At 33.5% G+C, this 19,554-nt stretch overlaps 2 protein-coding genes across 4 annotated transcripts in view; both read right to left on the bottom strand.

Annotated features, from left to right (window-relative positions):
* LOC126978694 (glyoxal reductase-like) overlaps positions 1 to 2,540 on the bottom strand; it is a 48,172-nt gene extending 45,632 nt beyond the window's left edge. Inside the window, exon 1 of the mRNA XM_050827705.1 lies at positions 2,528 to 2,540. The gene's annotated coding sequence lies outside the window, so the exon portion shown is untranslated. The remainder of the gene's footprint in view (positions 1 to 2,527) is intronic.
* The window catches only part of LOC126978684 (uncharacterized), a 35,273-nt gene extending 15,719 nt beyond the window's left edge, over positions 1 to 19,554 (bottom strand). For all 3 annotated transcript variants that reach the window (XR_007732668.1, XM_050827685.1, XM_050827686.1), the window contains exons 1-8: positions 18,942 to 19,554; positions 15,785 to 15,922; positions 11,987 to 12,104; positions 10,381 to 10,534; positions 9,764 to 9,840; positions 8,327 to 8,913; positions 7,466 to 7,562; positions 1,669 to 1,835 (exon numbers count right to left, since the gene is read on the bottom strand). Coding sequence is in view for 2 of the 3 variants with exons in the window: in XM_050827685.1 (XP_050683642.1) it covers positions 1,669 to 1,835; positions 7,466 to 7,562; positions 8,327 to 8,913; positions 9,764 to 9,840; positions 10,381 to 10,534; positions 11,987 to 12,104; positions 15,785 to 15,922; positions 18,942 to 19,334 (1,731 nt within the window). In the remaining variant the exon portion in view is untranslated. The remainder of the gene's footprint in view (positions 1 to 1,668; positions 1,836 to 7,465; positions 7,563 to 8,326; positions 8,914 to 9,763; positions 9,841 to 10,380; positions 10,535 to 11,986; positions 12,105 to 15,784; positions 15,923 to 18,941) is intronic.

Below are 19,554 nucleotides of genomic sequence, written 5' to 3'. Positions count from 1 at the left end.
AGAGGTGCTTATTCAGCTCAGATCCACACAACGGTATTTGCTTCTAATCTTAAACCCTTTCGGTTCATAAGAAATTAAGATAAATAATACGCTGCTGTGTATATAAACAATATATCTGCTGTCAATACAATGCAATTGTAATGGAAAAGTGAAAAGGGGAGGAACGTGTGCACGTACTCGATGAAGATTCATTGTCCCAGATTTTCCAGCACAACACTGAAACCCCCTGGTTACCTCGCGGTACACAAAAACACGTTTTAAGCAGGCCTGCTAAATTTCACTGTTTAATATAATTTCAATGTTTGAAGTAACTATCACACATCGCGTCACACGAGGTCAGCCATTAAAGGTTCCAGAACACACAGAAATACAGGTGTGTCTCAGGTAGCGGGTAGCGGCGAACTAGTTGTCAAGGAAGGGAATGACAGGAATGTTAAGTACAAAGCATTGACAGCCTAATTAACCAATCAGAGAATCTCCGCTCTCTGGTCGTGCGGTATTGCCTATTTATTATTGACGCGATTTCAAACAAAACTCAACAGTTACCTACCAACTACCAAGAAGGTTTTTATATTTTATAACATGTGGCAGAGACAGAGAGCTCTAAGGTCTTAATTATAAAATGGGTCAGATTGTAATTGTCTGTTGTTTGTAAGAGGGACTGCTGAAAGTAAGTAATAGATCCATTTATTTCACGCGTAGTTTTGAAAGTTTGCGGCGATAAATTTGTATTAGAGTTAAGGTTAGTTCTATAATTGGTCCAATCGGCTTTTGCAAAGTTTAATTTTCTTATTTGTGTAATTACTGGAAAATTGTTTGAAAATAGTGCCACTATGTGGTCTAAAGAGTGTAAGTTTTTAGCAAGGCGGGAGCAGATGGGGTTAAGTCGGCAATGTAGTTAGCAACCAGTGTATCAACTTAGAGCCCGACGACATAGTGAGATCGAAATCACTCATAATCAATGGCAGGTTTGGGGTTTGGTCAATTGACAAATGACCACACTGCTACATAATGATATACTTACTTATATAGTAAACTTAGAGAAATACCCATGACGTCAAGATTACGGGTTAGTACCGGGGAAATCAAGTTATGGCACATATCGGCTCGCAAAAGAATATTGCTCCGCCAGTTCTCGCTGTTTCTTATGTACGCCATCGGCTTTCCTGAATACAACGTGCAGTTCCTTGCAACTAGACATAGTGTCAAGGTGCGTCCAAATTAGGATGATTGTCCATGAAGGATTGGCATATTCTAAATTAATTTTGTACTGTTTTAATAGTCGAACGTATTTCCATCACCTCCAGTTATAAGATCCTGTATATTACTATGTTGGTTAGTACTGTTATCCGGTGGACGCTTCAAATGATTTTCCTCGCTGAATGTGGAGTTTCAATTTTGGGGTTGATTGCTGTCGCATCACACTGATGTCTGTCTCGCGAATTATTAATATTATCGATATATGTTAGGATTTTGAGCGGCCGCGGCGGCCATTTTGGATTTCACAAATAGTCCCAAAATAGTTTAGCGTTAACTCCTTTTCTACTTTTGGCCGTTATACGTTTTAATACGTAGTCCATACAATCATAATGTACTCCCTGGGTTGCTCTTAAGAATAACGAGATATATTCGCTTATGACTTAAAAAAAGAAATATAATGCAACCCACCTCAACTGTTTCAGGCTGTCCACTTTGCACGATATCCAGATCATCCAGTTTTATATCCGGATCCAGACCGAGATACCACGTCAAATCAGGGTGCCCCAATGCAGTGTGGTACGGTTTGTGGGTTACTACACCGCGGGTTGGGGATTCGCTAGCATGTTGCAGAGACGCTGCAATATTACAAGAGATACGTTAATATATATTCTTTTTCATGTGGTTCCATACCCAAAGATGTTATATTATATTATTATTTTATCACCTATATATGTATCAAAAAAATATAAGTAGACAACAAAACTACTTTTTATGTGCCTCAAATTAAATATAAGATGACAATAAGACTTTAGTTAAATTGGAACAATCTTTTTTATTAGTAATAATATAATTGTCCAGCGCCATCAAAACTACGTGGGAAATTATCAATATAATATGAAAAGGGACAGTTCTCAAGTAAAGTAAGTTAGATAAGAATTTTTTAATAATCAAATAAAAACAGGTTTACAGTACAGGATATAAAAATTACTTTTAAATATTTTTGTATTTTTTTTTTATCAACCACTTATTTGTTGCCTGATTTGCTTTGTCGACTGAGTGCCCACGTCTCAATAGCACATTTTGATCGCACGTGGTTTATACAAACACATAAGTATTAAAATAGAGCCCTGCGACAAACAACTTTGGGTAGGGAAAAGATTCATTAATACATTATGTTATTAGTTATGTTGTTTAGTATCAATTACTCTTTCAAATAAAACACTTTTTAAATGATTGAAACGCGTGGAATTATAACCGATTTTGTACCTACATAATAAATTGTATTAATTTTTACCAGTTTTAGTAGACATTGTTATAATTTCACACGTTTTAATTTCACATGTTTAAAAAATATTTTATTTCAACATTTAATCAAACTACTTTTATATTTTTTTATGAGACAAAGTGACATCCATAAAAACACATACAATGCAGTGCCGCTCAGGATTCTTACTTAAAGCCAAAACTCTGAGCGGCATCGCATATGCGCTCGTCAATTTCAAATTCAAATTAGGATGTAAGCTCTCACTAGCCCAGTGATTCCACTTGCAACGGTGCCCTTCAATCGAAGGAGTTTCAAATCAGAAAGAGTCGCCGCTGTGGTAGCCATGGAGCATTTAGTATTCTGTACAAAAAAGCCTCCCAATGGTACAAAAAATTGTTATATAATAAAAAGTAGTGAGACCAGCAAGACATCCACCTGATGGCAAGTGAAACAGAATTTTAAAAAATTCTGTTCGGCACCGTGATTGCACTTGACACCATGAGACATAAGATCTTAAGTCGCAATAGCACAATGATTTAACTACTACATTTATCTGTAGTAATTACAGGAATAAATTAAACAATTGTATAAATTTACGTTTTCATTTTTATTTTTTACAGACAAACACAATCCTTCAACCCATGCGTTAAGTTTTATTAAAAGTATCTAAAACACAGTACCTTTACTAACTAATAAGACGTCACGGACATTGTTAGGTTAGGTGTAGTAGTGTCGTAGTTCATGTGGAATATAGTTACAGCTCCCAAATAATGGTTGGGCAAAGCAAATAGACAATAATAATTAACTTGAAACTATTATATTTACTGTTTGTATTCCTAGCGCCAGATATTCAATATTTAACGTTCTATTTAAATACCAATTCGAAATAGGTACTTCTGCAAGGAGCCAAGCAATAACTGACTATTATTTAAATTAATCTTATACTACTAAATGAACAATTAGATGTCTCTGATTTGGTCCCAAATATTTGGATGTAATTTATAGACGGGCGCTTTATTGGGGATGAAAATCCGACATCAATCTCGTCTCTATGAAATGTGTTATAACGCTTTCGGCTGGTATCTATCTCTCTTTCTTCGAATGCAGCTTCATCACTTTCACTTTTAATGTAGCATCAAATCCACGAACACCACCCAGCACCTTGTTTCCTCAACAGCATCTAAATATCAATTAATACTTACAAGTATAACTTATTTCAATATTTTATTCAAAACTTATTTCAAATTATTCGGATTAAGTACCTACTCTATTATTAAAGAGGTATAATACTAAGCGAAAGCTATTTGAAATGGACATTCTGATTGATCGTTGAGGAAGAAAGAAATGAAAGAGATACAAAACTAAGCGAAAGTATTTTTGAAGACAAAAGAGAAAAGATAAATATGCAAAGAAAATAAAGCAAATGACTGTAGCTAGCATTCGGATGTACTCTGTAAGGTTAAAATAAATAGTATTATAAAATAAAATAACTAGAGTAAACTATCAGTTGTCCTTTGGTGTTGACCACATTTTCTCAACACTAAAAATCACCATGGCGTTTTAGCAAACACCATTTTAAAGTTAAAATTCAGTCTTGTACACTTGTACCAACTGCAAATTATACCAAATGTTTACAAAAAAAAAGAACTCACTTTATTCATATTATCACAAATTGAAAATAACAAGACCTTTACGTAATTCACTTCTGATAACTGTAAATATTCGCACTTTTACTTCACATTTGGGAAATATAGCAATTACACATTCAATAATATCACTAGAATATGTAATAACGAAACGTACTACGAGGTGCATGATCTACGACAATATCCACGTTTTACGCGGCTGTACCCGAATATACAGCTTCACTATATTTGAATGTGTTCCCTTTCCTTAACCAAATTATTCTTATGGTCACATTACATGCACAACATATATAAATACCATTCATAATATAATATTATGTAAATAGATATAACATATAATTTACTAGAACTACTTACAGAAGCACTATCTACGTTATAGTTATAATTTAAATCGGGACAATCTGTCAAATAAAAATATTTAATTGATTAATCTCATCTGCACTTCAAGAAGTATGCTAAACTCGAAAAAAATTTGAATATCTATAGATTTGTAGAAAGGATGCTCATTTCCAAACTTAATGCGTGAACAATGCAATATGTTTACAACATAATATAAACTACTCTATTTGGTATTCTTTACGTTTTCTCCAACGTTCAACATAAAGAAGTGAATATTTGGTTACAATAATTAGCTTTTCTAACCCGTTTAAATTATAACCAGTTAGAGTAATCGTGATCTATACTACAACAAGGTAAAAATCCAATTCATGTAACCTTTATTTCTCGCATGATTGCAGAAACAATAACAGCTGCTTTTGTGGGCCTTGTATTAATGATCGATGCCTTCTTTCACAGCCAGTTCAAATCACATTGCACTGAAGTCTTAAAATAACAAGGGGTATTAACAAAATGAAATAAAAAAATAAAAAAATATTTTTTACTTACCTTACCCATTTGTAGATAATGGTTCTATCTGTGAAGACAACAATTTTTTGGTGTCACAAACACGTTTTTCTAATACGACGTCTACGGATTGCGTCGTCTTGTCGATTTCTTTTTTATATTGTTAAAAAAAAAACATCATCTTCTATTCCATTAGTAAGCGCAGAATTTCAGGATTTAACATTCTTAACTCAGACGATAGTCTTCTTCGAATCCGAACGACACATGAGAAATAGTCTCGCTGGTTGTGGCGGCTGTCCATGTCTTCGAATAGTCTTTTAGTAAAAAGCGAAGTAGAAAAATCACATCATATCGCTATACCGCGGAATCGAAAATATGCTTATGTTGAGAAGAAGAAGGTCCATGTAGAACACTGACCGATATAATATTGTATTATTTTGAAAAGACCTTTCAAAGGACACAGTAAACATACGTACTTGCTACAATAATTAAGGCTGAAGCATGTATTATTTGTACGGAGTAATCAAGTAACAAGTTGTCATTTTATTAAGATAATTGATGACACACATAATATATACAGTACAGTACAGTATAATATATATATATATATACAGTACAGGACAGTACAGGACTTAAATAACTACCACAAACGTTACTTTTGTTTCAACTTATCAAATAAAATCAAAATCACTTTATTCATATAATAATGTTTCTATATCTCCCATTTCTGACTAGGTTGAGCTTCAATGAGAATAAGTGTAAGTTTTACGAATTATTATAATTCCAGTATATGTAAAGGTCAATAAATAAATGTATTTTAATTACTAAAAACACAAGAAGACTTATTGAGAGACTAGATTCATCAATCCACACTGTATGAAAAGAAAAGTTATAAGCTAGAACTATAAACATAATATATGTTATACACGATAAATTAAGTTTTAAAAAAAGCGAAAAGCAGTTCCCGATAACATCTCTCTCTAACATATATTCGACTCTTATATTTGTTTGGGTTTGATTGTCATGTGACATGTCATTCATTCAAAATAAAAGTGACTGTTAACAATTTTTGGTACGAATTGTCGTTTTCTTTTACATTCTTCGTGTATTATGCGGGGAAAATTGCTTAGTAATTTGTAAATGCGTAAGACATACTATTTATAAATACAACTAAGATATACAATATATAATAATAAATAGCAGTGTTGGGGAGGCCTTTGTCCAGTAGTGGACGTCTTCCGGCTGATGATGAAGCTATACAATGTAATACAAATCTTGTAAAATATGTGGTTTAAAATCTGGCCGTTCAGATGGGAGTAAAAGAATTTTCATGGCTAAAGTCCCTTTGGATAAAGAAAGGCAAGCACTAAATAACAAATAATAAGCTAATAAAGAATGCTTAAAGTGATTAAAAGTGATAGAGTATTGATTTAATTCATCTAAGAATAAAAATTATAATCTATTGGTAGTGCTTTACACTTTTTTATCGATTGTCGATATATTATTTTTAATTAATATTAAATTATTTTTATTAGTTTATTTCATTGTTATGGTTATCTATATTTGTTCGATAAGTATATTGATCTTCAAATAGTTAATAAGTTTAATAACCTTTAAAATCCTTTTTATTATTTATATTGTAGGTTGTCTTAGGTACATCTTAAAATTAACTTAGGTAACCTTAAATTTAGATCACATTTATATTAATGTAACTGTCGATATAAGAATATATGTATTTGTATAGTATAGTTAATTATCGATAAAAGTTATAGATTGATTACAACCCTTACATTTGTTTACTATATTGGCAGCTCTGCTATTAAGTCACTTGGTGATTATGTTGGTATGAAGATTTAGTACGCTTTTACATAGTGTTTACCTACCTATCAAGACTGGCGGTAGACTTGTAAAATAAATATACATTAATTTTCAACACACTTGCTCGTAAAGTGAGCGTTATTAAATCGTTCTTAGGACCGTAAGTCGAACTATCACACATTACTAAGTTTGTAACAGAGCATTTTGAATTTAACTGGATAATACATTTTTTTGTAACAACAAACAGTTTTTATGTCGCTGAAAATCCATTTACTTTTTGGAATAAATAAATTTGTCCCTAAATAAGACGAAAAAACATTTACACAAAATGTAAATGAAGGTACTTAAAAAGTGGCAGTGAAATTGCCATCAAAAACAATATAATGTCGTTTTGAAAATTGTACAATCACCAATTGTTAATAAACAAACGATTTATGCAATACATATTGGATTTTTTCTCGCAAGTGTGTTGTGAATATGCGTATGAAACTTGAGAGCAACTTGCTCACTAGACACTCGGGTGATTTACGCCCTCGCCTAAGGCTTGGGGTTCAACCCACGGCCTCGTGTATAATGAGCAACTTAGCTCACTTGTATCACAATATAAGTAGTATTTATTATTTTATGGAGCCACCACCAATGATGGGGTTAATTGATGATCACCACTTCCATCCACTGAGCTAATATTTCTTACCTCTTCCTCCTCTAAGAACTGACTTGCCTACATATTTCATCGGAAAAGTTACAGAATTCCTCCTCTGCCCCTCAAGGTCCCCTGCGACGGGCGGTTCCTGAAACGTGTTGTAAATTATTATGTTATTATTATAGAAATAAATATATCCAAACGTAAATCTCTGTAGACGGACTGGTAATAAACAAAGTGAATAATATCCTCTAACTCTTCCTAACAAAAATTGATACTACGGTTGTCATTCTCAGACAATTTTCACAGATTTTTGTCTATATATTCTTTCTGTCCACGTGTATGTCACAGAAGTTCTAATTTTGTGGGTTTGTTTAAATTAATGGTTAAAACGAGGATGGTCTAAATTTAAAAAATTTATACATTGACACTTAACATATGGATCATACAGAAATAAGTTTTTCTTTTTTTCTTAGTTCACAACAATGTCTGTCAACTGTGAACAACAATATTTTTCAACGTAGTCGCCGATTAATAAATTAACATTAGCATTAGGCTTAATCTAAAGACTAAAACAGACAAGAGATTTTTTTCTTCTATAATCCTAAAATATATCTCCGCAATAGCATATTATGTCTAACATAGCATATATTTTTCATTATTATTTCTAAATGAGCTAATCACTAATTTATTCATCTAGATAGATTTTACTAAATATATAATATGAATGTTGAAACCATAATACGAATTCCTACAATATCTGTCCATTTGTTTATTTATATCGTCGTTATCTCCGTAACGGCTGGTGCTATTATATTGAACAATAAATTTTAAAAGTTGCATTCAAAGTGCAATAATTCCAAATAAATAATATACAATATACACCTATAATATCTCAAAATTATAGTTTACCTCATCCATCATGGCAAAGTGACCTTGACAGTCCAAGTTCCTTGCTAAGGTCGGCGACAGCGGCGGACAGTCTAGCTCCTGTAGTGTATCCAGATTTTCAAACTCAAACAGATTCTGGAAATCAGTATCAAGCGATGGCATTGAAGAAAAATTATCGCCAATACTGTTTGGGAAGCCGCAGAGGTCGTCGTCGGCGTTATTCTGCCAATCTATATCTGTTTCTGTTTTGATGATATCAACATCCGGGTCATCAAGAATCGCTGTCTCAACATTACGCTCGTCAAATAGAGGTAATATGAACCGCTCGCGTTCCGGTTCCTTATTCACTTTGGGGGGCTCGCGACGACTCTGCCGATACGAAGACTTACTAAGTACCAGTTTTGGTATCGGCGACTGTTCTCTCATATCAGCCTCACCCAATTGGTAAGGGTCTTCGCCAGTGGGCGTGGGCTCGATAAGCTGGAGTCTAGATGACAAGGAACCGGTATAAATGCTTGGTGGGCTGTGTGCGATTGTTGTATTTATCGACGCCGTTCGCCTTCGTTTGGATCTTCTGCTAGTGCGGCCCGCGGATCGACGTTTGATGGCTAAAAGTAGGGGAAATTTGGCATTTAGTTTTTATTTTACGTAAGTTTTCAATTGTGGTAGCATTATTCCTGTATGCTGCGTTTAATAAGGATCTGTTACAACAAAATATATAGACTTGTTAAGATCATTTACCTTTGCCAAACAGTAAATGTTTGATGTCAATTACCAAGTTAATGTAAAGTCATTTTAAATAGACGATTTGCTGGAATGACGTTTAGTAAGATACAAGTTGAAAGACTTCCCTTTTAAGTTCGTAGAAACTGTGTAAAGGAAAACCGCCTTTACCATTGAATTAAAAACGCAGACATATTATGAAAACAATGTTCAAACAAAATCAAGTTCACTATTCTAAAACTAATTAACTATTAATAAAGGCCGGCAAGGCATCTCCTAACCCCTGGTTTTGCCCATGTCCATGGGCGGCTGCCTCACAACCCCCCATCACGTGGTCCCCTTCGTTTTTTATATTTGCGTAGCACGCACTAAACTTCCCTACAATTTTCATGAATATATTTATCTTACTTGAGTCCTAACTTCTTCCTTAGAACAATTTTATGGAAAAATGGCCTTTAATGTTTCCTCTCAATGTTTTTCTGCTCAACGCCGGTCGTGGAGCAGAAAAATTTGGTTAAAACTTCTAATTATCCCTTTAGTTCGCGTACAATTATAATTGAGCGCATACGTAGGCCGATATACGATACAGTGGTGATCACATATTACAAAAATTATTCCTTCTCCGCCGTAGAATATAGGGAGAAGTAGCAATGCCGCAAATTTTCATACATATCGAATTGTAATCATACAAAAGATCAATCAACATTCAAGGTAAATTTACTAAGGCATTCTCACCGTTGTCTTTTTGTCCACTAGTTTCACTGGACGAGCGCCGTTTTGTCTTTCGTCCGCGTTGGGTGCTTGAACTTCCGCTGGTAAAATAATATTCACATTTAAATTAATATTTCATAAGCTAAATAATCAAATATTGGACAAAGTATTGACTAAAACATTCCTTCTATTTGTTACTTAACTAATAAAAAGTGTCCATAATATAATTAATAATTCACTCCAATAAGTTTTTATTTAGCGACAGTTCTGTAGAGAGCTACAAATAAAGCTCACTCAAAAATTCACGCTTCGCATTCGTAAAGCGTGATGAGTTGAATCCATATTCCATGCCAGAGAGAATTGAAGTAGCAACATCGAGACTTTCGCCATTCGAGAGAGGTTTAGTGTTAAATATGACCATTCAAAAATAAAAAAATGCTATCAACCCACGCATGAGTTACTCATAATTCGACAGCATGATGTTTGAAACAATGCATTCAATCAGCGAAAATAATATTTGGTTTTAATATTAATATTTATAAGTGTTGAAAATTAACATACAGGCGAATAATATTACTCTTAAGAGTATTAAGTTAATTTAAATAAAATACAGTCAATTAATAATAGTATTCTTTCTCCACCTGGCAGAGTACATCGAACTTGTTCCAGGAATGGCTGTATTCTCTTGGGTCTGCCGCTCTGCCGCCACTCTCTCACTCCTGCGAGACTTTTTGCACTCGATTGCCTGCGTTCTCGCTGCCGTGCCCATAGTAAAGCTTGGTTTCACCTCTGGTTCTGAATAATACAGTCGTAAAAAATGACACATGAGAAGATTTCATACAGAAATATAAAAATAAAACATACCGTTAATCCAAGTTTTATATAATAAGAGTCTGGGCGCCACACCGCTTACAAAGAATTCGTTTACGTGGAAATTTTAATCGTACTAAAATGTTATTATCAAGTTTACTACACTATCGGGATTATTCTGGCACTCCTATTCAAAAGCGTAGTCCCGGAGCCGTTGTCCATCCAATCCAAAAAAAGGAGACATTTCGGATCCTGCTAACTACAGACCTATTGCTATTACCTCCCTGCTCTTCAAAATCATGGAGAGCATAATTCTCCGCCAGCTTAGAGGGTCACCAGAAATTGATCAAAGACCGACAATACGGCTTTCGTAATCGTCTTTGGATAACACTTCCCTTAAAGCCTCGCCTAGTATCGGGATATAGCATCTGGATCTCAAAATCTCGCGATTGACAATTCCGCAGTCATATGGGAGTCAAAGCCAGTTGGTTACGAAGAAGCTGGGCGTCATAGATAGATAAATAGAGCATTGCAATATTTCAAGCCGGCCCGCATTCTAGCGCTCTACAAAGCGCAGGCCCGGCTACATATGGAGTGGCTGGCTGCAGCTGAGTGTGCTGTTGTCTTTGGTCAGGCGCACCCCAGTATGCGGTCGAACCATTTGACCGCGTGCAACGCAGAACTGTTAGAATTATCGGGGAGCCAGTGCTCTGTGAACGGCTAGATGGCGTTGCGTAGAGACGTCGTTTTGTGTGTCTTCTACCGCATTTATTACGGGGTGTTCTGAAGATCTGTTTGACTTTACTGCCTGACTTACATTGCTGCCGCCGAATTCCACCTTCGCACGACACAAATTAGGGTATCATCTCCCAACCATTTAGGTGTGTCGCGTTCCTCCACGGTGCAGTTTTCAAGGAACATTCTTCTATGTAGGTACAATCAAACTGTGGTATGAGCTTCCTTGTGCGTTGTTTCCAGACGATACGACATAGGTACTTTCAAAAAAAGCGCGTACAACTTTCTAAAGGGCCAGAAACGTTCATTTGATTTATCTGGTGGTGCAGGAGAATGTGGGCGGCAGTGATAGCATAGCATCAGGTGAACCGTACGCTCGTTTGTCATTGTATTCAATTAAAAAAATGCTCCTCCTTACTCCCACTATACGGTTTATGAACCGCCAGCTAACAAGTTAGTGGTTGGCAAAACTTTTCCACTATGTTGTTAAAGTGTTCTGAAGGGCTATTTGATCTAATTTAAGGAATGTGGTGTGAGCGCAGGCGTGGTATCTCGAGGAAGACATTATACCTTCAAAGTGCGTTGGTACACTCACCAAAAAACCGGGAATACACTTATTTCGTCGGCGGTGATCATCTATCAGATGACCGAGACTCTTATTTGACCTCCTTTTCCATGAAAACATACGAAAAGACAAAAAACCTGGTTCAGATGAGATGCGAGCAATGCCGAAAGTTTCTTGAAACTGATCGATTCCGGTGGATTGTGTCCCTCCTGAGCTACTTGGTTGCATAAGTTCCGGAAAATTCTTAAAGAGAATCTGAAAATAAATTCTTATAAATTATTACAAACTGCTTTACATCTCCAAGGAAAGACACTTAAAGAGATTAGACCGACAAAACAGAGTTAATATGAAGTCTAACGTCAACCAGTTTTTGCGGGGGATATGTTCGTGGCGTTCATTATGCGATCAAATTTAACTTTTGACAGGAAGCAAAGTGATTACATACATCTAAATATAATACGACTGAGGTCTGTGCTTTGTTAAGTTAACTATGCCTTTTGTACTCAACAGTGATAAGTAATGTTACAGTGAGCTTTAGTTTGAACTACTGGTCGTTTCTTTTTACACCACAAAATGAGACATTGTGACATTATTGTCGCTTTTCATCTCGCGTAGCACGTTCTGTGTCTGATTGCCGAAGGAACGTGCATCAAGACATTTTGTTAGTAGGGGTTATTTAACCGCTGGCCGGTTTAAGGTAAAAGCTTAGCGGCGTTTCTGTTGGTCTAATCTCTTTAAATGTTTTTGTCTCCCAATCAAGGCATAGTAACGAACATCATTTAATAATTAAATATTAATGCACAATAGCACAAATTATCAAATATGTTCATTGAAGTAAAAATCAAAAAACTAAACGAAAACGAGTTTAGTTTTTTTTCTTCAATAAAACATTTTTCATCACAATAATAATAATTGTGAACGCATGCCATTCATACAAATTTATTAAATAGTTAACTGAATATAATGATATAAAAACCCATATTATAAGTTATATTATATATTATGCATGATTCCTCTTATATAATGATAATATGTTAATCTTGTCCCTCGTAAAGCTAAATTATTGTTTTTAAACATTTACATAGGTAGGTTCATAGTATCATGTAAATTAAATGGTAAAGTGTTCTCTTTAATATAATGTCAACATAAGACCAGTACCGGTATCATTGGGTTAACTGAGAGTCAAACCATAGTTTATTCATTATTGTAATTCCAGATATCAATAGATTCCTAAACAAAACAGACAAATGAAGAGATGTGTGTAATAAATAAATTAAGGAGAAAAGCTGTAATTTTAATGATATAATAAAGTCCGGATATTATGTAGTAGGTATATATTATTCATTAAACATAATGTTAAATGCACTAATAATCCAATTCAGTTTATACCAGTGTAACTAATGGAATTATCTCTGAAGAACATGGACCTCAGATAATTCAGTTTAAATATAGAATACGAAGCGCGGACGCAGATACGTTGTCCGATCCGACTCTTCAAATTGGCAAAACGAATAATATTCTGAACGTGTGTGGCGTTGTGTGATAATGTCGCTTTCGGATATATATATTTTATCCTTCTAAGGAGGCAAAAATAGGAAGAAGTGCGTCATTTAAATGGTTTTGCATTTGCATAAAAAAACAATTTAAATTTACGGGAACGGATTAACTTCTGCTTGTATTAAGTTCTAATTGTATGTTTATGGTGCTTTTCAAGGAGTATTTCTTAGTTTAATTAATATTAATACAATGGAATCTTAAAAATTATCAACTGGTTTAGTGCGGATCATTGACCAACAATTAACAACTAGACTCACAATAATTACGCTTGTCTTGGAAACTTGTCTGAAGCAAAACGAACTTTACTGCCACGAAATAACGTAATAATTTGGGTGAATGTTTTAATACTATCTATATAAGTTAATATTTGTTGTATATACAACGCCGTTCGGACATTTTTTGACGACCTTTTAATTGGCGATTGGAAGTCTAGTTGATTATTGTACGTCAATGGTGCGAATCAATGATATTAAAACATTTTTAGATATGTTGATGGTTGACTCTGTGACTTAGGACACAGCTTTTAACTGTTAGTAAGAGGTGTTTACACTGTTTTGTCCATAAACTTAGTATACTAGCGTAATAGACAGACACTCTCCTCATTACGGCGAGACTCAATTTAAAATGTTCATGTGTGCTACTTATAATTTACAGATGTGCTAGAGTTAGTGAAGTGTGTAGCAAGTTTATGATTTTGACCGAGACAAACACTAGCAGTCTTCTTTTTTCTAATTTTAATCACACAATCCTTCGATACCTTTGTGGTTTGCGGAACACTTCATCGGTCGTTTTGCGAATACATAACATATCTATATTATAATATCATTGGTACGCATAATCATTGACATCACAAATCAAAATAAAATAAATATATTCGATTTCATTCTATTAGCTAATGTAAAGCAGGTTACGGTGCATAGGTATGCCTTAAATATAAAAAAATAAAAAAACGAAAAGCCGAAACTTGTACATATAGTACACATAGACCAATAACTTTGAAATAACTAAATTCAGAAATGCAGCAACATAAGCGGTTAAAAAATTCGTCCATTCGCAAATATAGATACATACTACCTCAACTACCTACATTACTCAAGCAAACAGGATAATGTCTAATATCTTAGAGAATATCTAATATCTAAAATCTGATTGATCTTAATATTCAAGAAGTGAAGCAACATACTCCTCGTAGTTTTCGGTTAAGTAGAGGAAACAAGAAATGGCCGAAATCATGCCAGCATTAGATTAGAGTGGATCAAAAATGCGGCTGTATGAGGCGTAAGCTGCCGAAAGCTTGCTATCAACACCATAGTGTGACTACCACAACCACTGTGTCTCGAGTGTGACAATGACATGGAAGAAGAGAGTGCTAAAGGATCCGATTTCCCTCAAAAAATCATCTGTAGCGATGCGGTAAACTATGATGTTTACATTGTTATAAGTAAGAGTTTAAAACAACACAATAAATTCAGAGATTTAATTTGTTATGAGGACTCAACTCTGTATTGTTCAAGTATATTAGAAATTACCAAATTCTATATATAAGAACTGGCTAACAATACGATAATCAACTAGGAACCTCATGCAAATGTCCATTCTCTAGTGAATACAAATTTAAACACTGCATTAGATATTTTTGAGTTAATACAAATTTCAATAATGCATAAGTCAGTCTCCAGTTAATACGAATTTCAAGACTGCATAAGTAACTATTTGATATTTACATTTATTTCATAAAACAGGAGTGGGATATAGAGCATAAGTTGATCGATGCGGAATGACATTATCCCGCCCAAGGACACATGCAAGATGCAATAATTTATAACAAATAAATGTCAAGCTACAAGCAATTTGCATTAAAACATTTTTTTAAGCATAGCAGCAGTGCAAACTAAGCCAGCCAGCAAAAGCCAGTTATCTTTAAATGAGAGACATAGGCTGTCAGGGTTCATTGTTATCATTTCAAAATACATAATTAATTCAACCCCAAAATTTTAAATAGTAATACTGTCCAAGTACATCTTAAGAGAGATAATTTTTTCCAACAACAACAGCAATAATTTATATAAACTATATATCTTTAAACAATTCAATAAATTTTCTTAAACTATGTATAATAAAAATATAAATATTATGACATATATACATAATAATCCTTATAGCCTATGTCCATCTCAAATTATGTGCCATTTAATAGTAAAGCAGAAGATGCTTTTTAAATAGGTGCAGAGATAACAACTGAAAATTATAGCTTAACTTATAATATTATTGTACATTAAACAGTTCCTATTACATATAGGGCTTACAATTTACACAGAGTATACCAAGCCTGGTTTAAGTTTACAGCACATAGCTGATAACAACAGAATGTTGGTTACCTGTGAAGTAGTGAGCTTCGGTGTAGAGGATGTGACTGTGGAAGTCGCTTGAAGATTTTTGTGGTATGCCGCATTCAATGCTTTTGTTCGAGCACTGATGGATACGCCATGCTCTTCGCGTATCAACTCTGCTTTCAACTAGAAATCCCATTCCAAACTTACATATAACTTTGTGTATAAATACGAAAATTTATTTGAAGGCAATAAATGGAACTAAATAGGTTTTAACCATGTTTTAATTTAATTACTATATATTTAATTATTAATTACACTAATTATTTGAGGTGCTGTTGAATTGTGAGGGTGAAGATATAATAAACTATATGTGAAAGAAATTTACATATAAGTATAAATATAAATTTAAATAATATATATATTTCTTGCCATATGAAGCCTGTATATGACATTATTCTATTTTATATATCATTACTGCTAATCAACTACCAACTGGTAGTAAGACAAAGAATTCAATTTAGGAAAATAGTTATACAATCAAAGTGTAGTGTAAATCTGGTCAACACTTCACTATGCCAATTTTTTTCAAAATTTTAAATATGCCCATGTTTATTATCAACCCTGAATATCTATGGATCTATCTATATATATTATGGATAAAATCTAGCAATTTGCTGATTCATAATATAAAAACATTTACCTATTAATTCTAATCAGGAACCTACCTATAGCAAATTTCTTCTTCCTTTTTGAAAAGGAAGAATTTTCATACAACACTACTTAACCTCTTAGCAAATCCCAGAAAAAACATTCTCATTGTTTGCATATACCATAAAAGGAACTTTTTTTTATAAATTTTAAATTTTTAGCACCAGTGATGCTTAAGTTTAGTTGGTGATTCAATCAGTCCTATTAAATATAATTTAAATAAAAATGCATCGACAGAAAATTGTAGGAAATATCTATAAACATATATATTATATAGATAAATACACAAATATCAACATTGTGGTCCAAAAAGCAGTATAAAAACGAGTGACAAAAACTAGTTGTGACGTAATAAGTAAATGAGTTATTATTTGTACATAGATATAATTACACATATATACAATATACTTATATAATATCCAGTGTGGAAATGCTGCCATTATTCTTGGTAAACTTCCATGTAGTGATAGTTATACTTTTTTTTGCTTCATTTATCAATATCAATAATTAACATTACTATCTAAGTTAAAATATTTATGTCGGATGTTTATTATAAATGTTTATCACTTTCCGGGATCATTCCCAATGGAAAGTGCAGGAGTAAAAAAGAATGTGTAAAGATTGGAACATAGCTGTTGCTGTTTTGAAAATTGAAATTAAGCTGGCTGGATGGAATCTTTTCACAGCTCATGCAAAAAGGCAAAGAGCTTCTTTTACCCTACATAATAAAGGCACATCTGGCCTCTAGATACATTCCTGAGCTATGTAGCATATCTATCATATTTTTATATGAAAAGCTGGACAGAAAGACACCTGTTCACTTTTTTCAACAATAGAAGGACACAACATAAGAAAAACTAGCTTTCCAATGTGTCTATACACATAGGAAATGCATGGAAACAATACTGGAGTCTGAAGAACATTATCAAAAACAGAGACATGAAGATTACAACTAAACAAAAATTATTTAATGCCTGTCCATTGCCTGTTCTTACATACCAAACCTTGGCTACTACTATGACATGCCGAAACTCAATGCAAATAACTTGTATAATTAGGAAAGGTTATCTGACAGAAATATATTGGCAACAATAAAGAAATAAACTAAAAAAAAGGATGTAACAGTAACCATCAGAAAACTAAAGTGGAAACAGAACACACATACAATCAGGGACACATTTAAAATGGTCAAAATCTATAAAATACTTTTACACAAGTAACAATAGAAGGAAGCGAGGTAGGCCCACAAGATGGGTTAACAAAATACAAGCTACAGCCATCGTCAATATTGGCCATTGTCAAGAGTGACAGAGGAATATGGTCACAGATGAAGGAAGCCTTTGTCCAAAGAGGCACATAGACAAATGTCGAGACAGAAGTTTAGATTTATTGTTTTGTTTCTGTCTGAATAATAGGTGTTATTATGAAAGCAAGAGCATTACAACCTTGATTCCTATTCACTTGGTTAAGCTAAGCACTAGCAGAAGACACAATGGATCCTTGGATTTAAGTGCTTAAATCCAAAATGTATGTATCATCAAAGAAAGAAAAATATTAAAATGTTTGCTTCATAATTTTAACAAAATGCTTATCTAATTATGGTTGTTGAATGCAAATTTTGTAGCAGCTGGATCATTAATGATGAACTAGTGTAAGTCAAAGTATTGCTGGACTTAAATAGTCATTATAAGTACTAAATACAATATGTATACATCAAGATAAAAAAAACTTTGCATAGCGTTATGCATGAGTGGTTTGATATATTCTATGCATATATAACAATAACACAATAATAAGTTTTTGGTCTATTTGGTGATAACTATCATCACACAATTTGTTTGTTTTCACATAATATGACACATTAGTCCTTATAGTTATATAGTATAGTAATATATATATCCAGATTAAAATCAAATCAAATATATAAACTGGTATGAAATATAATCAATATGATGTACAAATTCTACGAAAAAGTGATTGAAACTCATACTTATAGGATTCTCCAACGTAGATTCATTCACCAAACATTTTGAAAATTTTACCTTGATGTGATGTGAGACACAAATAGCAACAAGTAAAACATACATTACGATTTTGTTGTATGGACGAAACAGTTCTACTACAATACAGAAGATCAGAACAGCAAGGCTAAATTTAAGAGAGGAACTCGAGTAAAGCAGATATAACATAACAAAGATGAATATCTAGATGTTAACAAGAATTAGTAAAGCATTGAAAGATATAATGTAAGTGGTGTTGGTATGCCTCGTGATTTGTGTGGCACCAACTATTTATACAAAGACAATTTTGATAGCTTATCGCTCAGCTTTATATTTCACATTCTAGTATCAAATCAAAATTTGCTAATTATGTATTAAAAAGAAATTTACCTACCCACAATATTTACAATAATTGTTCTGAAAAATGGTGCAGTTTTATGACATGATCTGTAATTGAAATAGCTTAAAAATATATAATTTAGTGAAAAACATACTGTGTCATTTTCCTGCCTCAATGATTGATACAACTTATCCTTTCTTGTAATTAGTTCATTTTGTTGTTGTATCATATCCAGGTGGGAGTTCAATAAATCTTTAAGTTGTTTGTTTTGATTCTCAAAATCATGCAGTTGGCTTTGAAGATTTGTGATCTCGGTAAGATTATGCTGGTTATTGTCCTCACTGATAATGCAGTGAGTACTGATTTCTACTTCTTTTTCCACTTCTATAGTACTTGTCTGATTCGAGTTATCTGATGTCTGACACGCGTAAATGTGATCGAACGGAAAACTCAGCAAGCCGTCTTTCGAATCCAGCCGGGTAACCGTGGACATTTCTGTCGAAAATTTCACCAAATTCCTTTCGTTAGCACTACTGCGATTGTTCATTTTTTTGATGAGTCGTTTAGGACGAGCTAAACAACCGACTGTCGAATTTAACTAACCAACTTTACATTTATTATCGAATCGAATCATATTTATCTTATTTTGACGCAACTCCTAACACCACAAGCTCAATACAAATTAAAACTTAACCGATTTATTTTTGTATTTAAAGCATTAGCTTTTCAAAACAACACAATCATACACTAAGTCTGTTGTCTTTTTA

Source organism: Leptidea sinapis, chromosome Z (genome assembly GCF_905404315.1).
Source record: "Leptidea sinapis chromosome Z, ilLepSina1.1, whole genome shotgun sequence".
Lineage (NCBI taxonomy): Eukaryota > Metazoa > Arthropoda > Insecta > Lepidoptera > Pieridae > Leptidea > Leptidea sinapis.
The sequence above is the reverse complement of the archived record's forward strand: the minus strand, read 5'-3'. Positions and strand labels throughout refer to the sequence as shown.